The sequence below is a fragment of the Pelodiscus sinensis genome, chromosome 18 (assembly GCF_049634645.1).
Source record: "Pelodiscus sinensis isolate JC-2024 chromosome 18, ASM4963464v1, whole genome shotgun sequence".
NCBI lineage: Eukaryota > Metazoa > Chordata > Testudines > Trionychidae > Pelodiscus > Pelodiscus sinensis.
The window spans coordinates 31,812,299-31,836,228 of record NC_134728.1 but is presented as its reverse complement, the minus strand read 5'-3'; the positions used below and the strand labels follow the sequence as shown (position 1 = coordinate 31,836,228).

General features: G+C 66.0%; 2 protein-coding genes across 5 annotated transcripts in view; both read left to right on the top strand.

The window, feature by feature from the left end:
* Positions 1-8,098, top strand: part of LOC102458767 (fer-1-like protein 4) — a 107,016-nt gene extending 98,918 nt beyond the window's left edge. For both annotated transcript variants that reach the window (XM_075901461.1, XM_075901460.1), the window contains exons 43-45: positions 464-747; positions 3,271-3,371; positions 7,156-8,098. In XM_075901461.1, coding sequence (XP_075757576.1) covers positions 464-747; positions 3,271-3,371; positions 7,156-7,336 — 566 coding nt within the window. In that variant the 3' untranslated portion in view covers positions 7,337-8,098. The remainder of the gene's footprint in view (positions 1-463; positions 748-3,270; positions 3,372-7,155) is intronic.
* A 737-nt stretch (positions 8,099-8,835) lies between these two features.
* LOC112546096 (uncharacterized) lies at positions 8,836-22,723 on the top strand. 3 transcript variants are annotated; one of them, XM_075901459.1, is made up of 18 exons: positions 8,836-8,914; positions 10,297-10,355; positions 10,550-10,642; positions 10,767-10,894; positions 11,073-11,216; positions 11,304-11,378; positions 11,693-11,863; positions 12,128-12,224; positions 12,815-13,038; positions 13,480-13,633; positions 16,498-16,706; positions 16,925-17,042; positions 19,443-19,645; positions 20,817-20,934; positions 21,311-21,480; positions 21,908-22,005; positions 22,102-22,208; positions 22,588-22,723. In XM_075901459.1, the coding sequence occupies exons 1-17, from the start codon at positions 8,901-8,903 to the stop codon at positions 22,205-22,207; spliced, it is 2,181 nt and encodes a 726-aa protein (XP_075757574.1). In that variant the 5' UTR covers positions 8,836-8,900; the 3' UTR covers position 22,208; positions 22,588-22,723. The 3 variants fall into 3 exon arrangements, with proteins under 3 accessions (XP_075757574.1, XP_075757572.1, XP_075757573.1); XM_075901457.1 differs by lacking the exon at positions 8,836-8,914 and having other exon boundaries at positions 9,942-10,355; XM_075901458.1 differs by lacking the exons at positions 8,836-8,914; positions 11,693-11,863 and having other exon boundaries at positions 9,942-10,355.
* Positions 22,724-23,930: the final 1,207 nt, after the last annotated feature.

Genomic DNA, 23,930 nt, shown 5'->3' with positions numbered 1-23,930 from the left:
GACACTGACCGTCTTGGGGCAGTGTCGGCTGGAGGAGACAAGCTGGTCATGTCACAGGCGGGAGCTGGGCCAATAGGATATCCCCCCCCCCCCGCATCAGAAGGTACCTCCCGGTCAATGCTGAGTCCTGCAGCCCGGTGTCAGTACCATCGCCAGCTCCCTCCCTGTGTGTCTGTCCCACAGGTGAGCAGCCCTGGCTCAGAACCCCGCAGGAACGGGGTCTCATTCCCTTGCCACCTGTGGACGGCCTTGCCACGCCGGCCTGCACTATGCCCTGCCCACGCCCACGCAGCCTGTGGAGGGGCTGGTGGCGGGCTGAGGACTACACGGAGCTCTCCCCTCCAGTTGGCCCAGAGGCAGAATTTCCAGTTCCCAGGAAACGTCCCGTTTCAAATCTGCTTCCCTTCCACCCCGGAACGAGCCGATTGGCCCTTGCGGGTCTCACCTCTGCCCGTGTTCACAGGCTCCATTGAACTGAAGCTGAACGACATGGTGCGGGCAGCCAAGAGCTCGGAGCAGTGCACCATCAAGATGGCCAAGGAGAAGGCCACCCCCCGCTTCTCCATCTTCCGGAACAAGCGGATGAAGGGCTGGTGGCCCTTCGTCAAACTCAAGGACCAGGAGGACGAGGAGCGGGAGGAGCGGGAGGCCAAGGAGAAGAAGAAGAAGAAGAAGAAGAAGAGGAGGTCGGTGAAGCCGGAAGACGTCGAGTTTACAGACCCCAGCGGGAACAAGTTCATCCTGACGGTGAGGCCCAGGGCGGAGGGTGAGCCAGGCAGGGCTCGGCCGGGAGCTGTCCAGGCTGCAGCTAACTGCAGATGCTTGGCAGTGGGCGCGGGGCTGCCTGGCCCAGGACCAGGGGGTAGGTCAGGGCTGTCCCGAGGGGGTGTGGGGCCTGGGGCAATCCCCTTCCACTGGCCCTGTCTCTTCCCACCTCGGCTCCGCCCCTTCGCCATAGGCCCCTCCCTCAAGATATGGCCTGGGAAGCTCCCAGGGGCCAGGGCGGCAGCAGGGCTTGGGCCTTCTGGCAGGAGCTGTGGGAAGCAGAGAGATCCAGCAGCCTGCTCTGCTGCATCTCCCAGTTGGGTTGCTCAGCTGCCCGGCCCGGCCCGGGCCTGCTCCATTTGACTCCCCGGCACGATGCAGGGTCGGGCGCGCCCCTCCTCCTGCCACGGTGAAGCCGAGCAGCTCGGCTGGGAGCTGGCAATGACGGGTGGGAGGTCCCAGTGTCTAGTCAGCTCTGGCCCGGGGGGCCCTGTCAGATGGTCCCTGCCCTGAGAGCCGCAGGGGAAGAGCCACAGACACCAGGGACAGCAGAGCCGCCCAGGCCGGTGGAGGGAGAAGGGAGGGACTCGGAGCAGCCGCCGCCCTGTGCTCGCAGCCAGCTGGGACTGGCCTCAGGTCTCTGTCGCCATGGCCAGGGCGGGGTTGTGAGACGCAGCAGGTGCAGGAGAGGTTCAGACGAGCTCAGAGGGAGGGGAGGGGACTTCAGCCTGGCCTGCCCCAGCCCCCCTCCCGCGCTGCACGCACGTGCCAGGTGCTGGGGAAGCCGGCAATCGCCCACGCTCACAGCTCCGGGCAGCAGCAGCCCGTGGGCAAGGCCTGCTCTAGGAGGCAGGCTGGGCTCCTGTGGCCCCGGCCGTGCTGGTCCCTCACTGGGAACGCTGGAACGGTGGGAGCCGTCTCGAGTGGCTATTCCCAGCAGAGCTCCCTGGAAGCTGAGCGCTTGGGCAGTCGCCCAGGAGAGGGGCCAATGTGCTCCTGCAGATTAGCAGAGCGCCCGCAGCTAGCAACAGCCAGAGCCTGTTCCTGTTGGTGGTGCACTTCTGCACATGCCTCAATGTACAAAACAAAATTCATTCTGCACCTGGATAGAAAACATTAGTGGAAACCTCCTTCTCCAGGCCCTGCAAGGTCTGTGCTCTGTGAAGCTGCAGGGCCGGCACACGGCCCCCCCATGCCGGGCACAGTGCGAGGCCTGCTCTGGGAGACGTGTCAGGTGTCCAGCGGCTCCGTGGGGCGCTCTGGCGGGGCGAGGCACACGGCTCCGTGGGGTGCTCTGGCGGGGCGAGGCACACGGGGGCAGACGGCCCGAGGGGTGGCTAGGCTGGCGTGGGGGCGCTGCAGAGCTGGCGTGTCAGGTGTCCAGCGGCTCCGTGGGGCGCTCTGGCGGGGCGCGGCACACGGCTCCGTGGGGTGCTCTGGCGGGGCGAGGCACACGGGGGCAGACGGCCCGAGAGGTGGCTAGGCTGGCGTGGGGGCGCTGCGGAGCTGGCGTGTCAGGTGTCCAGCGGCTCCGTGGGGCGCTCTGGCGGGGCGAGGCACACGGGGGCAGACGGCCCGAGGGGTGGCTAGGCTGGCGTGGGGGCGCTGCAGAGCTGGCGTGTCAGGTGTCCAGCGGCTCCGTGGGGCGCTCTGGTGGGGCGAGGCACACGGGGGCAGACGGCCCGAGAGGTGGCTAGGCTGGCGTGGGGGCGCTGCGGAGCTGGCGTGTCAGGTGTCCAGCGGCTCCGTGGGGCGCTCTGGCGGGGCGGGGCACACGGGGGCAGACGGCCTGAGGGGTGGCTAGGCTGGCGTGGGGGCGCTGCGGAGCTGGCGTGTCAGGTGTCCAGCGGCTCCGTGGGGCGCTCTGGCGGGGCGAGGCACACGGGGGCAGACGGCCCGAGGGGTGGCTAGGCTGGCGTGGGGGCGCTGCGGAGCTGGCGTGTCAGGTGTCCAGCGGCTCCGTGGGGCGCTCTGGTGGGGCGAGGCACACGGGGGCAGACGGCCCGAGAGGTGGCTAGGCTGGCGTGGGGGCGCTGCGGAGCTGGCGTGTCAGGTGTCCAGCGGCTCCGTGGGGCGCTCTGGCGGGGCGGGGCACACGGGGGCAGACGGCCTGAGGGGTGGCTAGGCTGGCGTGGGGGCGCTGCGGAGCTGGCGTGTCAGGTGTCCAGCGGCTCCGTGGGGCGCTCTGGCGGGGCGAGGCACACGGGGGCAGACGGCCCGAGGGGTGGCTAGGCTGGCGTGGGGGCGCTGCGGAGCTGGCGTGTCAGGTGTCCAGCGGCTCCGTGGGGCGCTCTGGCGGGGCGAGGCACACGGGGGCGGACGGCCCGAGGGGCAGACTTCCAGAGGGATGGAGGGGCCTATCGGTGCAGAGAGGCTTCTGGTGGATTTCAAGGCTTCGTGCCTGACACCTCTGAGCGACCTTGGAAAGCCCAGCCCTGCCTCTGGAGCCCAGGGGCCCAGCCAGTCTCGGCCGGGCGCACTGGAGAGTCTCGCGTGTCTCTGCAGGGCAAAGTGGAAGCTGAATTCCAGCTCCTGACTGTGGAGGAGGCTGAGAAGAGCCCCGTTGGCCTGGGCCGAAAAGAGCCTGAACCCTTGGAGAAGCCCAAGTGAGTATCGGTCACAGAACCCTGGTCACATCCCTCCCGGCAGGACCAAGCCCCACCTAGACCAAGGCTGGGCAACCACGGGCCCCTCTTGGCACCGGGCGCCCTGCCCCCCTCACCTGCTCCTCCCTCCCCTCCCTGCATTCCGGAGGAGACGCCAATCGCCTGTCCCCCTCCCGCCTCTCTGCAAATGCTGATTCACGGCATTCCCGCTCCGGGAGGGAGCTCAAATCAGCCAGTCCATGGCTCCTTCGAAAGCGCTGGGAGGGAGGCGGAGGCCTAGGAAGTGGGCTCCCATGCCCCAGTGCATGGGGAAGCGGGGAGCCAGCGGGTCCCTCCCGCTGATCTAAAGCATCCCTGACAGGTGTGTGTCCAACCTGCTCTTAAATATCTCCAGGGATGGAAACTCCACAACCTCCCTGGGCAAGTTATCCCAGCGTTTCGCCACCCGGCCAGGCAGGAAGTTTTTCCTAATGTCCAACCTGAACCCCCCTTGCTGCAGTTTGAGCCCCTTGCTTCTTGTCCTGTCAGAGGTTAAGGAGAAGACACTTTTCCCCTGCCCCTTGGAACACCGTTAGGCACTTGAAATCTGCTCTCATGTCCTGTTTTCTCTTCTGCAGACTAAACAAACCCAGTATTTTCCGTCGTCCCTCACGGCCCACGCCCCTCACGGCCCACGCCCCTCACGGCCCACGCCCCTCACGGCCCATGCCCCTCACGGCCCACGTCCCTCACGGCCCATGCCGCTCACGGCCCACGGCCCTCATGGCCCACGGCCCTCACGGCCCATGCCGCTCACGGCCCACGTCCCTCACGGCCCACGTCCCTCACGGCCCACGTCCCTCACGGCCCATGCCGCTCACGGCCCACGCCGCTCACGGCCCACGCCCCTCACGGCCCACGCCGCTCACGGCCCACATCCCTCACAGCCCATGTTCTTCGGGGCTTGGGCAAGTCCATTCCCATGTGGGTGCGCAAGCCCCCAGCCCAGGTGCTGGAGATTTTACCCCAGGGGTATCCATTGGCTTGGCACCGGTTCCCCTGGTGCCCCGGGCTCATAGCCAAGCCAGGTTCCTCAGTTCCTTCTTGCCCCCCATGCAGCTCTTGGAACGTCCCCGCTTTGTCTTGAGCAACAGGGTTTCATGGTTTCCACTTTTGGAAATAGTTAGATTGCCATCAGGTCTGTCATTTCAGTCATGTGAGTGGTTAATAGGACAGGGCTCCTCTCCAGCCATGGAGTGTTCCCGTGCCAATGTCCTCTCCAGCCGTGGGGTGTTCCCGTGGCCATGTCCTCTCCGGCCGTGGGGTGTTCCCGTGGCCATGTCCTCTCCGGCCGTGGGGCGTTCCCGTGGCCATGTCTTCTCCAGCCATGGAGTGTTCCCGTGGCCATGTCCTCTCTGGCCGTGGGGCGTTCCCGTGGCCATGTCTTCTCCAGCCATGGAGTGTTCCTGTGGCCATGTCCTCTCTGGCCGTGGGGCATTCCCGTGGCCATGTCCTCTCCGGCCGTGGGGCGTTCCCGTGGCCATGTCCTCTCTGGCTGTGGGGCGTTCCCGTGGCCATGTCTTCTCCAGCCATGGAGTGTTCCCGTGGCCATGTCCTCTCTGGCCGTGGGGCGTTCCCGTGGCCATGTCCTCTCCGGCCGTGGGGTGTTCCCATGGCCATGTCCTCTCCGGCCGTGGGGCGTTCCTGTGGCCATGTCCTCTCTGGCCGTGGGGCGTTCCCGTGGCCATGTCCTCTCTGGCCATGGGGCGTTCCCATGGCCATATCCTCTCCAACCATGGAGCGTTCCCGTGGCCACGTCCTCTCTGGCCGTGGGGTGTTCCCGTGCCAATGTCCTCTCCAGCTGTGGGGCATTCCTGAGGCATTCCCGTGCTAATGTCCTCTCCAGCTGTGGGGCGTTCCCGTGGCCATGTCCTCTCTGCAAGCCTGGGACTATGAGTGACCCTCGCAGAAGGGATCTCAGGTGCTTGGTTGTGGGTCATAGGAACGGGAGCTGGGAATTTCCACCCCACAAGTTGGGCTCGAAGTCCTGTTTACCCAGCGGCCCTGAGCTGTGCCTTGGGGCTGAGCCTGCCCCCAGTGCGGAGCGCCCCAACCCCTTGGGGCCGCGGGGAGAAGACTCTCTCAACAGTGAGAGGATGGGGGTCGGGTGGGACTTGGGCCAGCCTCTCTCCCTTCCTGTCACCACGGCACCGAAGCCAGGAGCCTGGGAGAGCCGACAGCTCAGCACTGGGCCGACCACCGAGTGCCTTTCGATGGGTTCCCGGCGTTCTGTGACTCTGGCCCTGCCACGGCCGTTTGGGAGGCTCCTGCCTCTACACAGAGCGATACGTCGTGCCCACTCCAGGCTGTGAATCCCTGTCCTCTCTGCTGCCTGCGGGGTCCCTTTTGGAAAAGGACGCCACGGTCAGATGGGTTCTGCCCCCCCCCCCCGCCACAGGAACCCCTCTGGGGAGGAAGGCCTATGGGGGGAGACTCCAGCTGAGGGTGGTGAACAGGGACGCATGCAAAGCCAGGTTTCCTCAGGATAGCCAGCAGGAGCATCCCCCCATGGATGAGGGCACGGTGTGGGCCAGAGCCTCCTTGCAGACAGCTCTTGAGCCTCCAGGCCAGCCGTGCGCAGGATCCGTGGGTGCAGGCAGCGATACCAGATCTGAACACAGCACATCTCCCGCCTGTTGCCCTGTCAAAGAAAGCCCCGCGCTGGGCGCTGAACAGATCCACGCCGGCTCGCTCTTACCCCAGGGTGGTTATTGGCTGCACCCTTTTCCTGGGCACAGAAGCTCAGCTGACTGGTCCGTAACTCCCCTTTGTGAGGCTGTGCTCTAGATTTGCCCTCTCCCCGTGCTCTGGAATCTCTCCCGTCTCCTGGGGCTTGCCCCAGCGACTGGCTCAGACAGCTCCTTGCTCAGCTCGCCCGTGGCCTGGCGGCGTCTCAGCAGGCCCTGCTGGTCTGGGCCGTGTGCAGCGACTGGAATGCCAGGCTGGGGTTTACCAGCCTGCTCTCAGAATGGCGCTTCCTGCGCCCAGGCGCTGAGGGACAGGGGAGCTTCTGGGCTTTATGCAGCCAAGACTGGAGCTCAAGGGACCCTGGGCCCAGGCTGTCGCCGCCGAGTGGGAGCCGAGACAAGGGACGAGAGCGCATTGCTCACAGGAGCAGTGGCGTGCAGCCGGTGGGGAGCTCTGGAGTTACAAGCGGTTCTTTCGGATTCAGTCCATAGGTTCTAGCCCAATGTCCATACTCAGGAGAACCCAGGAGGGCCTGGAGAGCTCAGCTCTGCAACCCAAACGTCCCTGGATGAAGCCTAAGCAGAGCTGAGCTAAACAGGCGACCTGGACAGGTCCAGTTCCAGGCCTCTCTTGGCAGGTCGGAGTCCTTAGGCGATCATGGAGAGTTTGAAACAGGCTGTTTCCTAAATGTCCCCCCGGGAATTAGTCACCCGGATGAACACAGGACACCTGCCACACTCTGCAGATCGGCTGGGTGCTTCACAGAGAGGGCGGCACGGCACGGCCAGGAACTGGCCAGGTGCATGTCAATACACAATGGCTGGGCCATTTATCCAGCCGGAGGCTTCATTCACCTTTTCTGCCATGTGTCCCGGGGCAGCGGGATAAGCAGCCCTGGGGCCCAGAAGAAGCTGGCGCCCTTGCCAGCTTGAGTCTGGGGGCTCCTGGCCTCTGCACTGCTTGGCAGCAGTTCACTGTGAGCTCTAGATTCCCAGGGCGCCTGCAGCTTTGCGTTGCTGTGTCTGTGCTCAGCAGCCTTCTCCTTGCTCTGTTCTAGCCGGCCAAAAACCTCCTTCAACTGGTTTGTGAACCCCATGAAAACCTTCATCTTCTTTATCTGGAAGCGGTACAAGAAGTACATCATTGCGCTGCTGATTCTTGCTGTCATCACCATCTTCCTGGTCCTCCTGCTCTACACCATGCCGGGCTACATCAGCCAGAAGATCATCAATGGCTAAGTGGGGCCAGAGACTGGCCCTCCCGTGCTGCGGAAATGGACACTTTGTGCCAAAGACTCTGGACAGTTTGCCGGCGGTGGGGCTCTGTAAACGCTGGCCAGGGAGGAGGGGTAGCAGGAATCTGCCCTGCTTGGGTAGCCTGGCTCCTGCTTGGACCTTGGGCTGCGGGGGGGTGCTGAGGAGCCCAGGGATAAGTGGTTGGGCCAGTCGCTTGTCCCCCAGCTGAAGGAATCTGTTTCCGCTGGGGCTGGCTGTGGGACACTTGCAGCCCCCGTCAGTGCGGTGCCCTCTCTGCAACAGTGAACCCCCAGCATCTGCCCCGGTCCTTGGAGCGTTTGCCAGGGCTCCCGGCTGGCTCTCCCGGGCTGGTCCGTTCCATGCTTAGCTCCGCCTGGCTCAGGGCTGGGAAAAGCTCCCCCCACCCCCGCTGTCTGGCTTCCCTCCCCCAGGTGGAGGCAGGAATTTGCCCGCTGAACTGGGATGGCCTGGCGGCAGGGGGCTGCCTGGCAGAACCCACCTGCCCACCCTGCAGGGCCAATTGGGCAGCCGCACGCGGGCGCATCTCTCGTGTAGATGCACCCAGAGGGTGTGAGGGCTGCTGCTTGTCTGGCTCTGTCCCATCCCCAGGCCAGCTGAGCTAAGCAGCTGAATTCTGGGGAGCCGCCACTGCCCAGCTTTGCACCCGCGCTGTAACGGGAGGGGCTGTTTGCACGAACGGTGCAGGGGGCTGCGGGGAATTAAAGATCCAGACGTCGCCTCGGAGCAGTTTGCACTGTGCTGCAGTCTTTGTCCTCCCTCTGTCAGTGTTACTCGTGCAAGCCAGCCCGGAGGCTGAGCAAAATTCATGGAGTAGTCACGAGAAAAGTGTATGAACCAGAGTGTGCTGGGGGGGCACCCCGAGGCCTGTGCCCCATGGCAGGGGGTGAAGCCAGGACCTTGCACCCCAGGAGGGGTGAAGCCAGGGCCCCGGCCCCGGCCCCAGGACACACACAGCTGAAACTGAAGCCAGCGACGGCTCAGAGGTCTCTGAACCTCCCGGACTGCGTGAGCCATCAGTCCCCACAGCCCCTGCCTGGGCCCTGTGCCCACAGGAAGACCCCAGGGTGGGAGGCTTAATTTTTAATAATGGAGATTGCCTATCTCCTAGGGCTGGAAGGGACCTCGAGAGTCATCGAGTCCAGTCCCCTGCCCTCACAGCAGGGCCAAGTACCGTCCCTGACACATTTTTGCCCCAAATCCCTAAACGGCCTCCACAAGGACTGAACTCACAACCCTGGGCTTGGCAGGCCAATGCGGACGATGCACCCAAAGGTGCAGCCATTTGTGGGGGAAGGAGCTCAATCTCCCGGCATGCCAGCCAGGCAGGGGTGTGGGTGGCGCTAGATCACACTCAGTCCTGGCATCCCGACTCCTCCAGGGCTGCTCAGCCGGGGCCTTATCTCATCTCCAAGGCCCTGGACTGGTCCCAGCCAAGCCCCACCCAGCTCAGCAAAGCAGCTGCCAGGCGTGGGCAGGACCGGCTAGCGGTGTCCCTGGCTCCCCGGGCTCAGCTGGCCAGGCCAAAATGCTCCTGCTGCAGTGAGTGGGGGGCAGGGTGGCGTGAAGCTGGGGGGAGGGGGGCTGGAGATAAAGGGGTGGGGGGTCTGAAAGCATCCTGCCCCCTCTCTGGGTTGGGGGGGAGTCGTGGCTGTGAGGGGGCTGCCTGCTCTCTGGGTTGGGGGGGAGCAGTGGGTGTGAGGAGATTGCCCCCATCTCTGAGTTGGGGGGAGGGAGCAATGGCAGTGAGGGGACCTGCCCCCATGTCTGGGTTGTGGAGGGGCTGCCCCCTCTCTGGGTTGGGGGGGTCAGGGGCTGTGGGGGGGCTGCCCCCTCTCTGGGCTGTGGGGGGGCAGTGGCTATGGGGGGCTGCCCCTCTCTGTGTTGTGGGGGGGCAGTGGCTGTGGGGGGGCTGCCCCCTCTCTGGGTTGTGGGGGGGCAGTGGCTGTGGGGGGCTGCCCCCTCTCTGGGCTGTGGGGGGGCAGTGGCTGTGGGGGGGGCTGCCCCCTCTCTGGGCTGTGGGGGGGCAGTGGCTGTGGGGGGGCTGCCCCCTCTCTGGGCTGTGGGGGGCATGGCAGGTGGGTATCTGGAGCAGGCTGGCAATGTGGCTGGCATGTGTCCAGTCCCTGTCACGCCAAGGGCAGCTGGCTCGTGTTTGGGTTTGGTTCTCGGGGGTGTCTCAGCTGAAGGCCATGTGGGGACAACGCTGCTGTCAAGGCAGCTTCTATCTCTGGGCAGCAGCCCAGGAGGAGGGGGGAGGAATTTCTGGCTCATCACTGTGCCATAGCCCCCACATTGCTCCTCCCACTCAGGACAGGAGGTTTGGGGAACTTAACTTCTGTGGCAGGAACTGTGCAGCACCTAGAGCTGCGGGGGGGCAAGGCTGGGAGCGGTCGGGGCCTGTGGGTGGGGCAGCAGTGCATGGCTGGGAGCGGGCGGGGCCTGTGGGCGGGGCAGCAGTGCATGGCTGGGAGTGGGCGGGGCATGTGGGCGGGGCAGCAGTGCATGGCTGGGAGTGGGCGGGGTCGGTGGGCGGGGGCAGCAGTGCATGGCTGGGAGTGGGCGGGGCCTGTGGGCGGGGCAGCAGTGCATGGCTGGGAGTGGGCGGGGCCTGTGGGCGGGGCAGCAGTGCATGGCTGGGAGTGGGCGGGGCAGCAGTGCATGGCTGGGAGTGGGCGGGGCCTGTGGGCGGGGCAGCAGTGCATGGCTGGGGGTGCCTGTAGCCCAGCACATGGGTGCAGGTATCAGTGCATCCCGCAGCCCGCGGTGCAAGGTCGCTGCTCCGTCTGGGGCCCTGGCTGCACCTCAGTCCAGTTCCCAGCCACAGGCTCAGCGCAGGCAGCTGCTGCCCTGGCCCAGAGCCCGGCTGTGCCCAGCCTCTCGGGCTCCCTGCCGTGTGTGACCTGCCCCCTTCCTCTTTGCAGCCTGGGCCTGCTCTGCGTGGGGCTGCCCTGGCCCGTGGCCTCCCTGCCCTTCCCCCACGGTGAGTCTGCCAGGCCTGCTCTGCTGGGGGTCCTGGACTGGCCACGCCCGGGTGGGGGCTGGGCTGCACTGTGGCAGGGCCCCTGGGGGTGGGTAGCTGGGATGGGCACCATGGCCCTGAGCGGGGCGCTGAGTGGCTGGAGCAGGCGCTCTCCTGGCCGGCCCGGTGCCCCCGTAACACTGTGCACCCCCCAGGAGCCGCTCGCACTGAGTGCCGGGGCCGTTTCTTCTGGATCTGGCTGGACCGGGCCTTCGTGGGGCGGAGCGGCTGGCGCTATGGGGTCTACAGTGAGTGGGGCCATGGGTGCCTCGTGGTGGCTCGTTGGGGAGAGGCCCAGGGAGGTAGGGAGGGGCTGGCTGGGGCGGGGCAGAACGAGGAGTAATGGGGGTTCCAGCTGGTCTCTCCCCCCAGCTGACTCGGGGCAGAGCATTGAGGCAACCCCACAGCTGGCTTCGCAGTGTGGCTTCACAGCCGGCAGTGACCTCCGGGGCAATCCCCAGATCCGTGTCTCCTTCCTGGCGTGTTCTGTCCACAACACAGTGAGTGCCCCAGCCGGGGGGGTCTGTCCCCCTGCTCCGCCCCCAGCCCTATAACCACTGCACCCCACTACTCTGCCAGAACTGCAGCCCCGCGGCTTGGTGTCCTGCCCCATCGCCTGTGTGGGGCAGGGCCCAGCCACGGGCAGGGCTGACCCGGACTCTTTCGCTGGGACCCCAGTTTGACCAGGAATTCGGCCTGCAGCTGTGGGTGGAGGTGACAGGCCCTACGGGACCCGGCACCCCCTATGATGTGGCCATCAGCTGCCCCTTGGGAGCCCCCTGGAGCCCCCGGGAGATCGTCTGCGAGGAGAACTACATGGAGGTGAGGGAGGCGGCATGGGGGATGGGGCGGGGCAGCCCCAGAGCTGCTGACAGCTGTCCCCAGCCTGAGGCGCCGGTGTTGCCGCAGGTGTCGGTCCGGCGGGCTGTGCCCGGCATCGCCAGTGAGGCCCTGAACGAGGACTGGATCGCGGCCTGGCCAGTGGTGAGTGGCCTGGGGCAGGGGGGCCCGGGAGCAGTGCCTGGCGCCTGGCAAGCCCTGCCCTCGGAGCAGCCAGGGCACTTGGCTGCCTGCTGCCCCCAGCCCCATGGCCTTTCTGCTCCCCGGCAGGACGTGGAGGTGAGCTGGCGCCACGGGGGGCTGGCCACGGGGCCACTGAGCTGGGCTGTGCCAGCGCTGAAGCCCTGAGCCCTCTGCAGGGCCGATGTCTCTGCCCCAAGGTGTCTGCAAGGGGGGCTGAGCGGTGCCAGCTCCGCCCAGCGGATGGGGAGACTCAGCCCTGTGTCTCTCCCCTGTAGGCCCAGGGGGCCCTGAAGCAGGTGTGGCAGGTTGTCTTCCATTTCCGGAACGGCTCCCTGCTCAGCATGCCCGCCGCAATGGCCCACAGCCTGGGCTACGGAGTGAACACCACGGCCACCCGCGTCCTCTTCCGGGCTCCCTACGGCACCACCCAGAGCGAGAGAGCCACAGTGAGGCGCTGGGGGGCCAGTGGGGCTTGGGAGCTAGGGACAGGGGGCGGGGGCACTGTGTGCCCAGTGGGAGGCGGGAACTGGGGACAAAGGGGGCTCGCGCCCAGCCCTGGTGGGGGAGAAGGGGCTGACTGAGCTACGGTCCGTGCCAGTCACACCCCATTATGCTGGGGTCAGATTCCCTGCCCTGGGCTGACGGCGCGTGGGGGGCCCGGAGGGAGTGGCAAGGACCCCCCTGTGCCCCTGCACTGACCCTCTCTCCAGGTGGAGGGGCTGGATGTGGAAGTGGCCAGGGCGACCGTGTTCTACAAACAGGCCTGGATGATGCTCATGGTGGACACAGCCGTTGCCTGCCCCGTCAGTGAGTCTGGGAGGGAACCTGTGTCGGCTGCAGTTGGGGAGTAAGGGGCACCGCAGAGCGGCGTGGGGAGCCCAGGGCTGGGCGGGTGGGGGCTGTGGGTGGGGGAGTGGGGGGCACCGGCAGGGCTGGGCGGGCGGGGGCTGCGGGTGGGGGGTGGGGGGCACCGGCAGGGCTGGGCGGGTGGGGGCTGCGGGTGGGGGGTGGGGGGCACCGGCAGGGCTGGGCGGACGGGGGCTGCGGGTGGGGAGTGGGGGGCACCGGCAGGGCTGGGCGGGTGGGGGCTGCGGGTGGGGGGTGGGGGGCACCGGCAGGGCTGGGCGGACGGGGGCTGCGGGTGGGGGGTGGGGGGTGGGGGGCACCGGCAGGGCTGGGCGGGCGGGGGCTGCGGGTGGGGAGTGGGGGGCACCGGCAGGGCTGGGCGGGCGGGGGCTGCGGGTGGGGGGCACCAGCAGGGCTGCGGGTGGGGGGTGGGGGGCACCGGCAGGGCTGGGCGGGTGGGGGCTGCGGGTGGGGGGTGGGGGGCACCGGCAGGGCTGGGGGAGCAGAGCCCAGGGGACCAGGTGGTGGAGCTCACGGCCTCCTGTCCACAGGCTCCCCCGTAGTCAGTGCCACCACCCTGAGCTGGGAGACCCCACGGATCCTGCCCTCCCTGGTGCTTTGGCCGGAGCGGTACCGAGACGAGAGGGTCCAGATGGGCCTGGACGGCCGCCTGATTGATGCAGCCACAATCACCCGCAATGGCTATGCCTTGCTGACGGACGCGAGGCTCGTGCGCGTTGTGGTGCCCATCGGTGCCCCTGGGGGGCTGATGCAGGTCAGGGGGCCGGCCGGGCAGCAGGGGCCGCTCTGCGGGTGGGGGCTGCACCAGGCCCTGGGGTAACGGGCTCGCCCTCTGGCTGGACGAGCGGGAGGCCCTCAGTCACGTGGCCTGCCCTGCTCTGAGCCTTGGGACCCTGTGCCCTGCCCTGCACCGGGACAGAACCTGGCTCTCCAGCCTGCGACAAGGCCATGAACTCCTGTCACCACCTGCTCTGTGCCCAGGCTCTTGCAGCCTCCAGCTCCCTGCAGCAGCTCTCAGCCGGCTCCCCGCGTAGGTGCAAGGTCCCTCCTGGTCCAACCCCTCCACCTCGCGGGGCGCGGGTCAGAGTGGGGCTGCCCAGGGGAAGAGCTGGTCCTGGCTGTCCCATGACTGAGCTCACTGCTCCAGGGGGTGGAGCGTCTCCTCTGTGGGGTCACAGCTCCCCCCCCCCCACAGAGCGCCCTGGAGGGTAAGCGCTATGGCACCAGGTACAGCATCCACCTGCTGTTGGACCGGCACTGGCAAGGCGATGCAAGTGATCGGACGCATCACCGCAGCTACCGGCCCATCCACACCCCCTTCTCACCCCGGCCACCCCGCATCATCGACGGTAGGCACAGCCCCTGCGGCCCCTGGCTCTGGCACTAGGCCGGGGCCGCTTGGCCCTGGAATGGGGATCCCATGGGAGCCCTGCCTTTCTGACGGCCCCCTCAGAGGTCCTGGCATGGGCCCCCAGCGGCAGGAGCCTCAACAGGAGCTGCCCCTCTGACAGTTTCTGCAGGGCCCGGGTGGAGAGGGCGGGTTGTGGGGTGGGGGACGATGCTGGTAAGCACAGAACGAGCTCTGGGGGGCAGGAGCACATGGATCTCTGTCCAGACAGACTCCAGGCTCAGCCTCATCGTGGTGCCCCCCCCACCAGCGCTGCACCAGACCCTGCCACAGGGGCTCCGCGTGAGGGGAAAGCCCCCCTTTTGCACAGACAAGGAGTCCCGGGGCTCTCTAAGGTCTAACAGATCGATTTGGGCGCAAGCTTCTATGGGGAAAAACCACTTCATCAGATGCATGGAGTGGATATTAGAGGTAGCGATGCACCCGCGCGCACCAGCATGCACCCGCGCGCACCAGCATGCACCCGCGCGCACCAGCATGCACCCGCGCGCACCAGCATGCACCCGCGCCCACCAGCATGCACCCGCGCCCACCAGCATGCACCCGCGCCCACCAGCATGCACCCGCGCCCACCAGCATGCACCCGCGCCCACCAGCATGCACCCGCGCGCACCAGCATGCACCCGCGCGCACCAGCATGCACCCGCGCGCACCAGCATGCACCCGCGCACAGGTAGGACCGATGGTAATGAGGCTGATTCAGTCAGGGGATGGGGAGATGTGAAGACGGAGGGAGCCCGCCATTCCCTGCTCCTGCTCCAACCCAGGAGAAGTGTCAGCTTTGCAGATGTCTTGGCGCTCAGGCTCTCCTGGACGTCTGGTTTGGAAGCGTTTGTGTTGCGGGACGGCCGCTTGTCAGTCTCTTACGGAGTGTCCAGGGAGGTTGAATGGCCCCTGCGGGTTCATGTGTGTGATACCATCCCTGATGTCTGCTTTGTGTCCCTTTGGCGCAGAGCCTGTCCGGTTTAGCCAGTGTCCATGGCAGAGGGACGTTGCCGGCACTGATGGCAGATCGCATCGGTGCATGGGCAGGTGGCTGAGCCCCTGGGGGTGTGGCCAGGTCCTGTGATGGTGTTGCTTGTGGTGGGGATGTTTGAGTGGAAACGACTAACCGTTCAGCCAATAATTGTCGGTTACACTCAGCAAAGCCATCTCCCCAGGAGCTGGGCAGGTGTGGGGCAGGCTCGCCCCGGGAGACTTCGCTGCGGGCTCTGCCGTTCACAGCTCAGCGTTACCCTGCAGGGCCCGTGCGCTGGGAACCGAGTCGCTGCTGAGATGTTCAGTGGTTCCTCGGTTGTCCTACAAATGTGGCATCCAACTCGCCGGCCATTCGCCACACGTGGCTATTTGGACAGTTGAGTGGGGCTGGGTCGCGATGGCAGCAGCCCCTAGAGTGGCTACTGCTTCCGAACTGGTTGGACCCCACGGCCCTGCCATGGTTTTAACAGCCCTCGTTTGTGTGGACGTGTGCACCGTTGGCAACGGCGTTTGGTGCAGGGGAAGGGCCCTGGTGAGGGTTTGCTTGGGGGGCTGTCTGTGGCCTGTCTCCCAAGGCCTGTGACAGGGAGGGACCGTTTTCCAGGAGAGGTGGTGGATCACTGATGATGTGCTGGGGTTTGCCTGGTTGCTTCTGTCTTGTAGCAGGTGACTCCTGGGTACTTGTCTGGCTCTGCCAATCCGTTTCCTCACTTCCCCAGGTGGCTATTTCAGTGCTAAGAATGCCTGAGACAGATCCAGTTGGTGTTTGTCTGTGGGATTGGAGCAAATCTGGTTGCCTTTGAGGGCCTGGTTGTAAACAATGGCTTGTGTGATGTGTCCTGGACTGAGCTAGAGGCATGTAGGTCAGAATATTGGTCAGTAGGATTCTGGTGTAGAGGGGTGTTCATGGGACCATCACTTACTTGCCCTGTGGTTCCAGGAAGTGGATGTCTTGTGTGGGCTGGTGCAGGCTGAGGTTGATGGTGGGTGGAAGTTGTTGAAATCCCGGTTGAATTCTTGAGGGATCTCCTTCCCGTATGATGAAGATGTCGACGGTGTCGCTGAAGGAGAGGCGGGAAATGTCCGAGGTCAGCCATAAAAATGTTAGCGAACTGGGGGGCCATGCTGGTGCCCGTGGCTGACTTGAAGGTGTAAATTGTCCCCAGACTGGAAATGGTTATGGGTGAGAACAGAGTCCCAGAGCTCGGCCGCTGCTGGGCTGCGGCATCGCTGGGGATATGGCTCCTGGCAGCTCCTCGGCCACCTTGTGTGGAATGTCGGTGCGGAGCGGTTCTGCGTCGTGGTGGCCAGTGGGTGTTTTCGGAAAGGCCTCTCGTTGCTTTGGCAGATAAGGGCTGACAGCTGCCCCATGGGACGTCATGTGCGTGGGGTGCTCCAGTGTCCATTGCCCCAGGCTTTTCCCGGGCTCTTGGAGGAACGACAGGCCCAGGCTTAGCAAGCCCCCACCTCCAGACAGCCTGCAGCCAACGCTTACGCAGCGGGCAGGTGCCGCGGCCTTTTCCAAGCAGCCGGCAGCTCTTGGGCCTTGGTGCAGCGCGAGGGGCTGTGGTGCAGGCTGGGAAAGCAAAGTGCTGCTGCCCCCCAGGCCTCGCCCAGTGCCGGCTGCCAGTCCCTGCTGCGTCCCTCGCCCCTTTCCGTGTTCGGCTGGGGCCCCGTGCAGGGCAGACTGAAGGGGCACTGCGGGCAGCGCAGGTTAGACGCCACCCCCGGTTCGCTGGCAGTCTCAGGACGCTGAGCTCAGCACCCTGGTCCCTGGCCGGTGGACGCGGCAGCGAAGCGCCCGCCCTGCAGCACCTCTCCCCCCAGACTCTGTCGCGGCAGAGGGCTACTTCACGGTGCGCCTGGGGCACTTCCTGCCTGACGTGGAGCTGGTGTCGGTCTCGGTGGGCGGACGGCCCCTGAGCCACCACCAGGCCCAGGACTGCGGCTTTGACCCCCACGAGGAGCCCAACCCCAACGGCACCAAGGCCTTTGCGCTGAGGGTGCCCTTTGCTGACCCCCTGGTGCAGCAGCAGGTAAGGGGGGCCGGGGTGGACGGCAGAGGGCATGGGGGCTGAGCGGCTGTCAGAGCCCCAGGTGCTCTGGGAGGCCTGGCCCGCGCTGCAGGCTGGCATGAGGGGCCAGCAGAGGTGGGACTGTCAGGGTGCCTCACATGGCACGCCCTAGGACAGCCACTTTGCTCTGTGCCCCTAGCTGGGGGGTCTGACTCTGACCCATTCTGTCCTTCTGGCAGTACCTGCATGGCCCCCTCAGGCGCTACACCCTGCACCTCAACTACACCCTGCGGCTGGTGCCCACGGGCCAGACCTTTGCCCAGCCAGGGCTCGTCACCTGCGACGTCCCAGATGTGGGTGAGCTGGGGCAGGGCATAGTAGGACTGTGGCCATGGTGGGATGTGGGTCAGCGGGAGGCTGTGAGGGCCGGTTCCAGGGTGGGAAGGGGGGTGGTGGGAGGCTGTGAGGGCCGGGTTCCAGGGTGGGACGGGGGGCGGCGGTAGGCTGTGAGGGCCGGTTCCAGGGTGGGACGGGGGGCGGTGGGAGGCTGTGAGGGCCGGTTCCAGGGTGGGACGGGGGGCGGCGGTAGGCTGTGAGGGCCGGGTTCCAGGGTGGGACGGGGGGGAGCGGGAGGCTGTGAGGGCCGGGTTCCAGGGTGGGATGGGGGGGAGTGGGAGGCTGTGAGGGCCGGGTTCCAGGGTGGGACGGGGGGTGGCGGGAGGCTGTGAGGGCCGGTTCCAGGGTGGGACGGGGGGGAGTGGGAGGCTGTGAGGGCCAGTTCCAGGGTGGGACGGGGGGCGGCAGGAGGCTGTGAGGGCCGGCTCCAGGCTGGGAAGGAGGGGAGTGGGAGGCCTTGAGGGCCGGTTCCAGAGTGGAAGAGGGGGCAGCGGGAGGCTGTGAGGGCCGGTTCCAGGGTGGGACGGGGGGCGGCGGGAGGCTGTGAGGGCCGGTTTCAGGGTGGTACGGGGGGCGGCGGGAGGCTGTGAGGGCTGGGTTCCAGGGTGGGACGGGGGGCGGCGGGAGGCTGTGAGGGCCGGGTTCTAGGGTGGGACTGGGGGCGGCGGGAGGCTGTAAGGGCCGGTTCCAGGGTGGGATGGGGGGCGGGTTCCAGGGTGGGACGGGGGACAGCGGGAGGCTGTGAGGGCCGGGTTCTAGGGTGGGACTGGGGGCGGCGGGAGGCTGTGAGGGCCGGTTCCAGGGTGGGACGGGGGGCGGCGGGAGGCTGTGAGGGCCGGTTCCAGGGTGGGAAGGGGGGCGGCGGGAGGCTGTGAGGGCCGGTTCCAGGGTGGGACGGGGGGCGGCGGGAGGCTGTGAGGGCCGGTTCCAGGGTGGGAAGGGGGGCGGCGGGAGGCTGTGAGGGCCGGTTCCAGGGTGGGACGGGGGGCGGCGGGAGGCTGTGAGGGCCGGTTCCAGGGTGGGAAGGGGGGCGGTGGGAGGCTGTGAGGGCCGGGTTCCAGGGTGGGAAGGGGGGCGGTGGGAGGCTGTGAGGGCCGGTTCCAGGGTGGGACGGGTGGCGGTGGGAGGCTGTGAGGGCCGGGTTCCAGGGTGGGAAGGGGGGCGGCAGGAGGCTGTGAGGGCCAGGTTCCAGGGTGGGACGGGGGGCGGTGGGAGGCTGTGAGGGCCGGTTCCAGGGTGGGAAGGGGGGTGGTGGGAGGCTGTGAGGGCCGGGTTCCAGGGTGGGAAGGGGGGTGGTGGGAGGCTGTGAGGGCCGGTTCCAGGGTGGGAAGGGGGGTGGTGGGAGGCTGTGAGGGCCGGTTCCAGGGTGGGACGGGGGGCGGTGGGAGGCTGTGAGGGCCGGTTCCAGGGTGGGAAGGGGGGTGGTGGGAGGCTGTGAGGGCCGGTTCCAGGGTGGGAAGGGGGGCGGTGGGAGGCTGTGAGGGCCAGGTTCCAGGGTGGGAAGTGGGGCGGTGGGAGGCTGTGAGGGCCGGTTCCAGGGTGGGAAGGGGGGTGGTGGGAGGCTGTGAGGGCCGGTTCCAGGGTGGGAAGGGGGGTGGTGGGAGGCTGTGAGGGCCGGGTTCCAGGGTGGGAAGGGGGGTGGTGGGAGGCTGTGAGGGCCGGTTCCAGGGTGGGAAGGGGGGTGGTGGGAGGCTGTGAGGGCCGGTTCCAGGGTGGGACGGGGGGCGGTGGGAGGCTGTGAGGGCCGGTTCCAGGGTGGGACGGGGGGCGGTGGGAGGCTGTGAGGGCCGGTTCCAGGGTGGGAAGGGGGGCGGTGGGAGGCTGTGAGGGCCGGTTCCAGGGTGGGAAGGGGGGCGGTGGGAGGCTGTGAGGGCCGGTTCCAGGGTGGGAAGGGGGGCGGTGGGAGGCTGTGAGGGCCGGTTCCAGGGTGGGAAGGGGGGTGGTGGGAGGCTGGGAGGGCCGGTTCCAGGGTGGGAAGGGGGGTGGTGGGAGGCTGTGAGGGCCGGTTCCAGGGTGGGACGGGGGGCGGTGGGAGGCTGTGAGGGCCGGGTTCCAGGGTGGGAAGGGAGGCGGTGGGAGGCTGTGAGGGCCAGTTCCAGGGTGGGAAGGGGGGCGGTGGGAGGCGGGTTTCAGCTGGACCTGGGGTTGGTGCTAATGTGGGGAGATGCAGAGGTTGGCACAAGGGTTGGGGTGGCATGAGTGAGCGTGGTCAGGAGTCTATGGGTGTCAGTGGCTCCATGTCCCACCCCTCCTAGCAGCTCCCCGCTGCCCATCCCTGTATCCCTCCAGCACAGGGCCTTGCTGAGCTGTTGGCTCCGAGTTGCTCATGGGCCTTGATTTACTCCCTTTTCCTCCTGGCAGTGCCACCCACCTTCCAGGGCTCCTGTGAGCCAGGGGCACTCGTGCTGGTGATGACTCGGGGGAGCCTGGACCGGTTCTGGGTTCCCTACATTGGGGAGCAGCCCCTGAGCCAGCAGGCAGCTCCCCACAGCTACCAAGTGTCAGATGATGGTCACCATTTCCGCCTGGCTGTCTCCCTTCTGGCTCCTGGCCTGGCCTATGAGGTGGGTGGGGGAGCTCGGGGCCTGGGGAGGAGGCAGGACACATTTTCTGGTGGGGATTGCAGTTCTCGGGGGAGGCAGCGAGAAGGGCAGCTGGCCACCTACCCTTAACTGGGCACAGGCGCTGCTCACGCCGTGGGGGAGTGTCTGCCATTCCGCAGGCAGCGTCCATATGGCTGGGAAGAGGGGAAGCTGGTCACTTGGTGCTGGGAATGGCACCGCGGCCCCCCCTCCAATTCAAAACGACACTTTCTTTCTGGCTCGCAAAATGTCTCGCAACATGAAAGTTCCAAAAAGTTTCAGCCGACTGCCCTGGGCAGGAGCTGTTTGTTTCCTTGTTGTGCGAGGGCAGGTCTCTCCTTGCGCGAGGGCAGGTCTCTCCTTGCGCGAGGGCAGGTCTCTCCTTGCGCGAGGGCAGGTCTCTCCGGCTGATTGGCCCCAGCCTGGGAGGTCTCCACACGCATTTTCAATGAATTCCTTGTCCTCAGCCCTGCCCCCTCCTCCTGTCACTCTCCCTCTGGGTTCTGGGGAGATTCTACTAGCAGGCACCTGTCCCGCGGGCTGGCTCTCTGTGACAGGGAGATGCAGGCCACAGTCTCTAAGTCCCCGCCTGTGGCTGGGGTCTCCCGCTGGACTCAGGTACCCGTGGAGGACCAGGCGCAGTGCTGGCACTGGCGGTGTGTGACCTGTCCACGCTGCAGCAGTTGTGTTCTTCCTCCCTCTGCAAGCCCTTTCCCAGCTCTTCTTGGTCACTTAGCACCAGCCTTTGAAGCCTTTCTCTGCAGCAAGGTGCCGCCTGTCCCATTGTGCCCTGGGGGGGCGAGGAGAATCCAACACGCAGGCTTGCTGCATCTGAGTGGGGAGCGACTCCACCTCCCACCATGCAGCAGAGTCTCGGCGCACTGCCTGGCTCCTCAGAGAATGGGGGGAAGGGTCTAGTGCCCCATGGGATGGGCAGGGGCTGGGTTAACCCACTGATCTAGCCCCTTGGTCCCAGCCTACCTCATGCCTTCCCCAGCAGGGGCTGGTAGGTAACTGCTGCCCTCAGGACGAAAGGGGGCAGTAGCCAGCCCTCGCGCTGGCCTGGCCTCTCCCAGTCCCTGGGTTGTGCTGAGCCTGCTGGGGTGGGGTCCTGCCTGGGCCCGCAGATCACCCCCTGCCATTGCCTCTCCAGAGCATCTCTCTGCACCGGCTGGCAGCACGGCTGGAGTTCTCCTTGCGCGACAACAAGACTCTCGCAGTCCTGGCGTCCTTCTCCATTGTCTGTACCTTCCCCACAGGGCAGCTTCTGGGTGAGTGCCTGGATGGAGACCCCAGCACCGGACGTCCCGGGGGAGGGTCTGGGCCCGTGTGAAGGGATTGGTTGAACAGGTGTCCCATCTCCTCTAGATCTGGCTCATTCAGGAGTCAGGGCTGAGTCCTTACCCCTCCACAGCCACTGGCCACCAACCTGGAGGCCAGCCTTGTCCTCTGCAGTGGGGGGAAGGGCCCCCACCCGGCGCCCAGTTCCACGCTGGTGAGAGCGCACAGAGCCCTCCAGAGCTGCCCACACCATGCATGGGATTTGGGGGGAGCACAGTGCTGCCCAGCAGCTGCTGCTGGGAAAATGAGGAGTAATAGCGGGACTCTGGGCCTGATCAAGGCTGTCTTCCCCGCTGCCGAGCACAGTGTGCCTGCCCAATGGCACCATGGTGGCCACCGTGCGGAGCCTGGACACCCGGCCTGCTCTTGACCCCCGCCGGACCCACCTGAGGGACCCAAGCTGTGGGCCTGTGGCCTCTGATTCCTCGCAGGCTCTCTTCTCCTTCTCTCTGGCCTCCTGTGGGACCACACGGCAGGTGAGCCCCCACAGCATGGGGCAGGCAGTGGGCGCCTGGGACTGGGGAGAGGCAGCTGGGGATCGGAGAGTGGGTCTGATGCAGGCTCTCGCTTAGTCCAGGCCTTATGCTGGGCCCGAGGGGATGGTGGCAGGGCTAGCAGTGCTTTGCCATGGGGCAGTGGTGCAGGCCGGCTGTTTGGGAAGCAAGCCATGTGGGTGCAGGGAACCCTCCAGCTCCACCACAGCTAGAGGCCAGCCCAGCTAGCTGGATTCACTGGCCTCAGTCTGTGTTCTAGCTGGGCCAAGCTCCCTCGCCCAGCGAGATGTTGGGGACAGGTTGACCTGGGAGTGACCCAGAAGCTGTGACTCCATGAGGCCGGATGGGGCTGAGCTCCTGGGGTCAGGGGAGCCCAAGGAATCCCAGTCTGTCCCTGTCTCCCCTGCAGTTTGAAGGAGACTCCCTGGTGTATGAGAATGAGGTGACCTTCGTGCCTGAGGGGGTCCCCGCCATCTTCCCCATCATCAGCCGGGACTCGTGGTACAGGTGAGGGGCAGCTCTGGGGCCAGGAGGGATGTCCCTGCAGTGTGAGAGGTCCAAGGTTCCCCCCTCCCCGGGCTAAGCCAATGTCACCCTCACCAGGCTGACTCTGCGCTGCCGCTACCCCTTGGCAGAGACGCTCTGGATTTGGGCCCGACACCAGCTGCAGGAGGACGTGGCATCAGGGCCCCGCCAGTCTGTGGGCTGAGGTACGTGACCCCCTGTGCCCAGGCACTTGCTGGCAGGCGCAGACCCCTTGGTATGGTGCACTGAGCCGGGAGCGAGCCAGCAGCGACATCGCTGGGGGGCCATTTTCCTGCGTTTGCCCAGGCGGCTCCAGCCTGCTAAAGCCGATGCCCAAACAGATGTTTGTCTCTATGGTGCCACAGGATCCTGCGTGGCCCTGGTGGCCAGGCCATTGCCCATGAGTGCGGAGCTCTGGCCCGAGTGGCAGCACCACACGGCTCCATTAGCACCAGCGCAGGAGTGAGCCTACCACCAGCTGCTCAGGCACCGGCGTCACTCCGGCTGCGTCTGGCCTGCAGAGCCAGGCCCCACCCTGACCGTGGTCTGGGCTTTGTCTTGCAGGCCTCAGGAGAAAGCAACTGAAGCGCAGGCCTGGGGCCGCCAGCCAGGGGCAGGAGTCTGACCCGTCTCCCACCCCTCCCTGAGCGGGCAGCTTCCTTCTGGCTGCTCTGGAAGTCTTCACACGTGCTGCCCTCTCTGGGAGCCACACCTACCCGCTCCCTGCCTGCAGGAGGCTGGGTGACACCATGGACTGCCTGGGCGCCCAGCACCCACCGGAGCACAGTTCTGCCCGGAGGGGGCGTGAATGCTCTCTGGGCCCACTGGTGGGGCCAGCAGGCACTAGGGTCCCTCTGCAAGGAGCAGATGGTGGAGCCTGAGGTTGGCCCTGCGGCCCCGCCCACCTGGCAGCATCACTGGCTGCTTCCTCCCATCAGGCCCTGCAGCTGCAGGGCTGGCGCCACTTTCGACTGTGTCTTTCCTCGCAGGCATGTGGGACTGGCAGGATGCAGGCCGGCCCCGAGCCGTGACCAGAATAAACGTCCTTGGCCCTCACTCCTGGGCTCTGGCGTCTTTTTTAACTGGAGGTGAGGAGGTGGCAAGGGCCACCAGGAGTGGTAGACCTGGGCCTCCTAAACAGAGTGCTGAAAGCCTGCTGCTGGGGGCAGGGAGCCACAGGCTTCCTCCAGCACCAGATCTCCCCTTGGCCCAGGGCACCACCTGGCTTGGACCAGTCCCTGGCTCTGTCTACATGACACGTTTGTGTGGCAGAAAAATATGCTAATGAGGGACTCATTAGCATAAGTTGCAACATCATTAGCAGATTTTCTGCCGTTTCTTTTTGCGCAAGGGGTTTTGGCACAAAAAGCAGCAGAGCAGCCACTTCCATTTTGCGCAGCCCCCGGGACAGGCATAAGGATCTTGCGCAAAATGGGGTTTCTGCGCAAAAAGAAATGGCAGAAAATATGCTAATGATGTTGCAACTTATGATGAGTCCCTCATTAGCATATTTTCTGCCACAAAAATGTGTAGTGCAGACAAATCCCCAGTGAGTAAGGGGCTAACAACTCCAAGCCAAACCAGCTCTGAGCCCACCCAATATCCCTGGGCTAATAAGAACAGGCTGTCATAAGAACAGCTGTACTGGGTCAGACCAAAGGTCCATCTAGCCCAGTATCCTGTCTGCCGACAGTGGCCAGCACCAGGTGCCCCAGAGAGGGTGGACCGAAGACAATGATCAAGCGATTTGTCTCCTGCCATCCCTCTCCAGCCTCTGACAAACAGAGGCCAGGGACACCATTTCTATCCCCGGGCTAATAGCCTTTAATGGACCTAGCCTCCATGAAATTATCCAGCTTCTCTTTAAACTCTGTTATAGTCCTAGCCTTCACCGCTTCCTCTGGCAA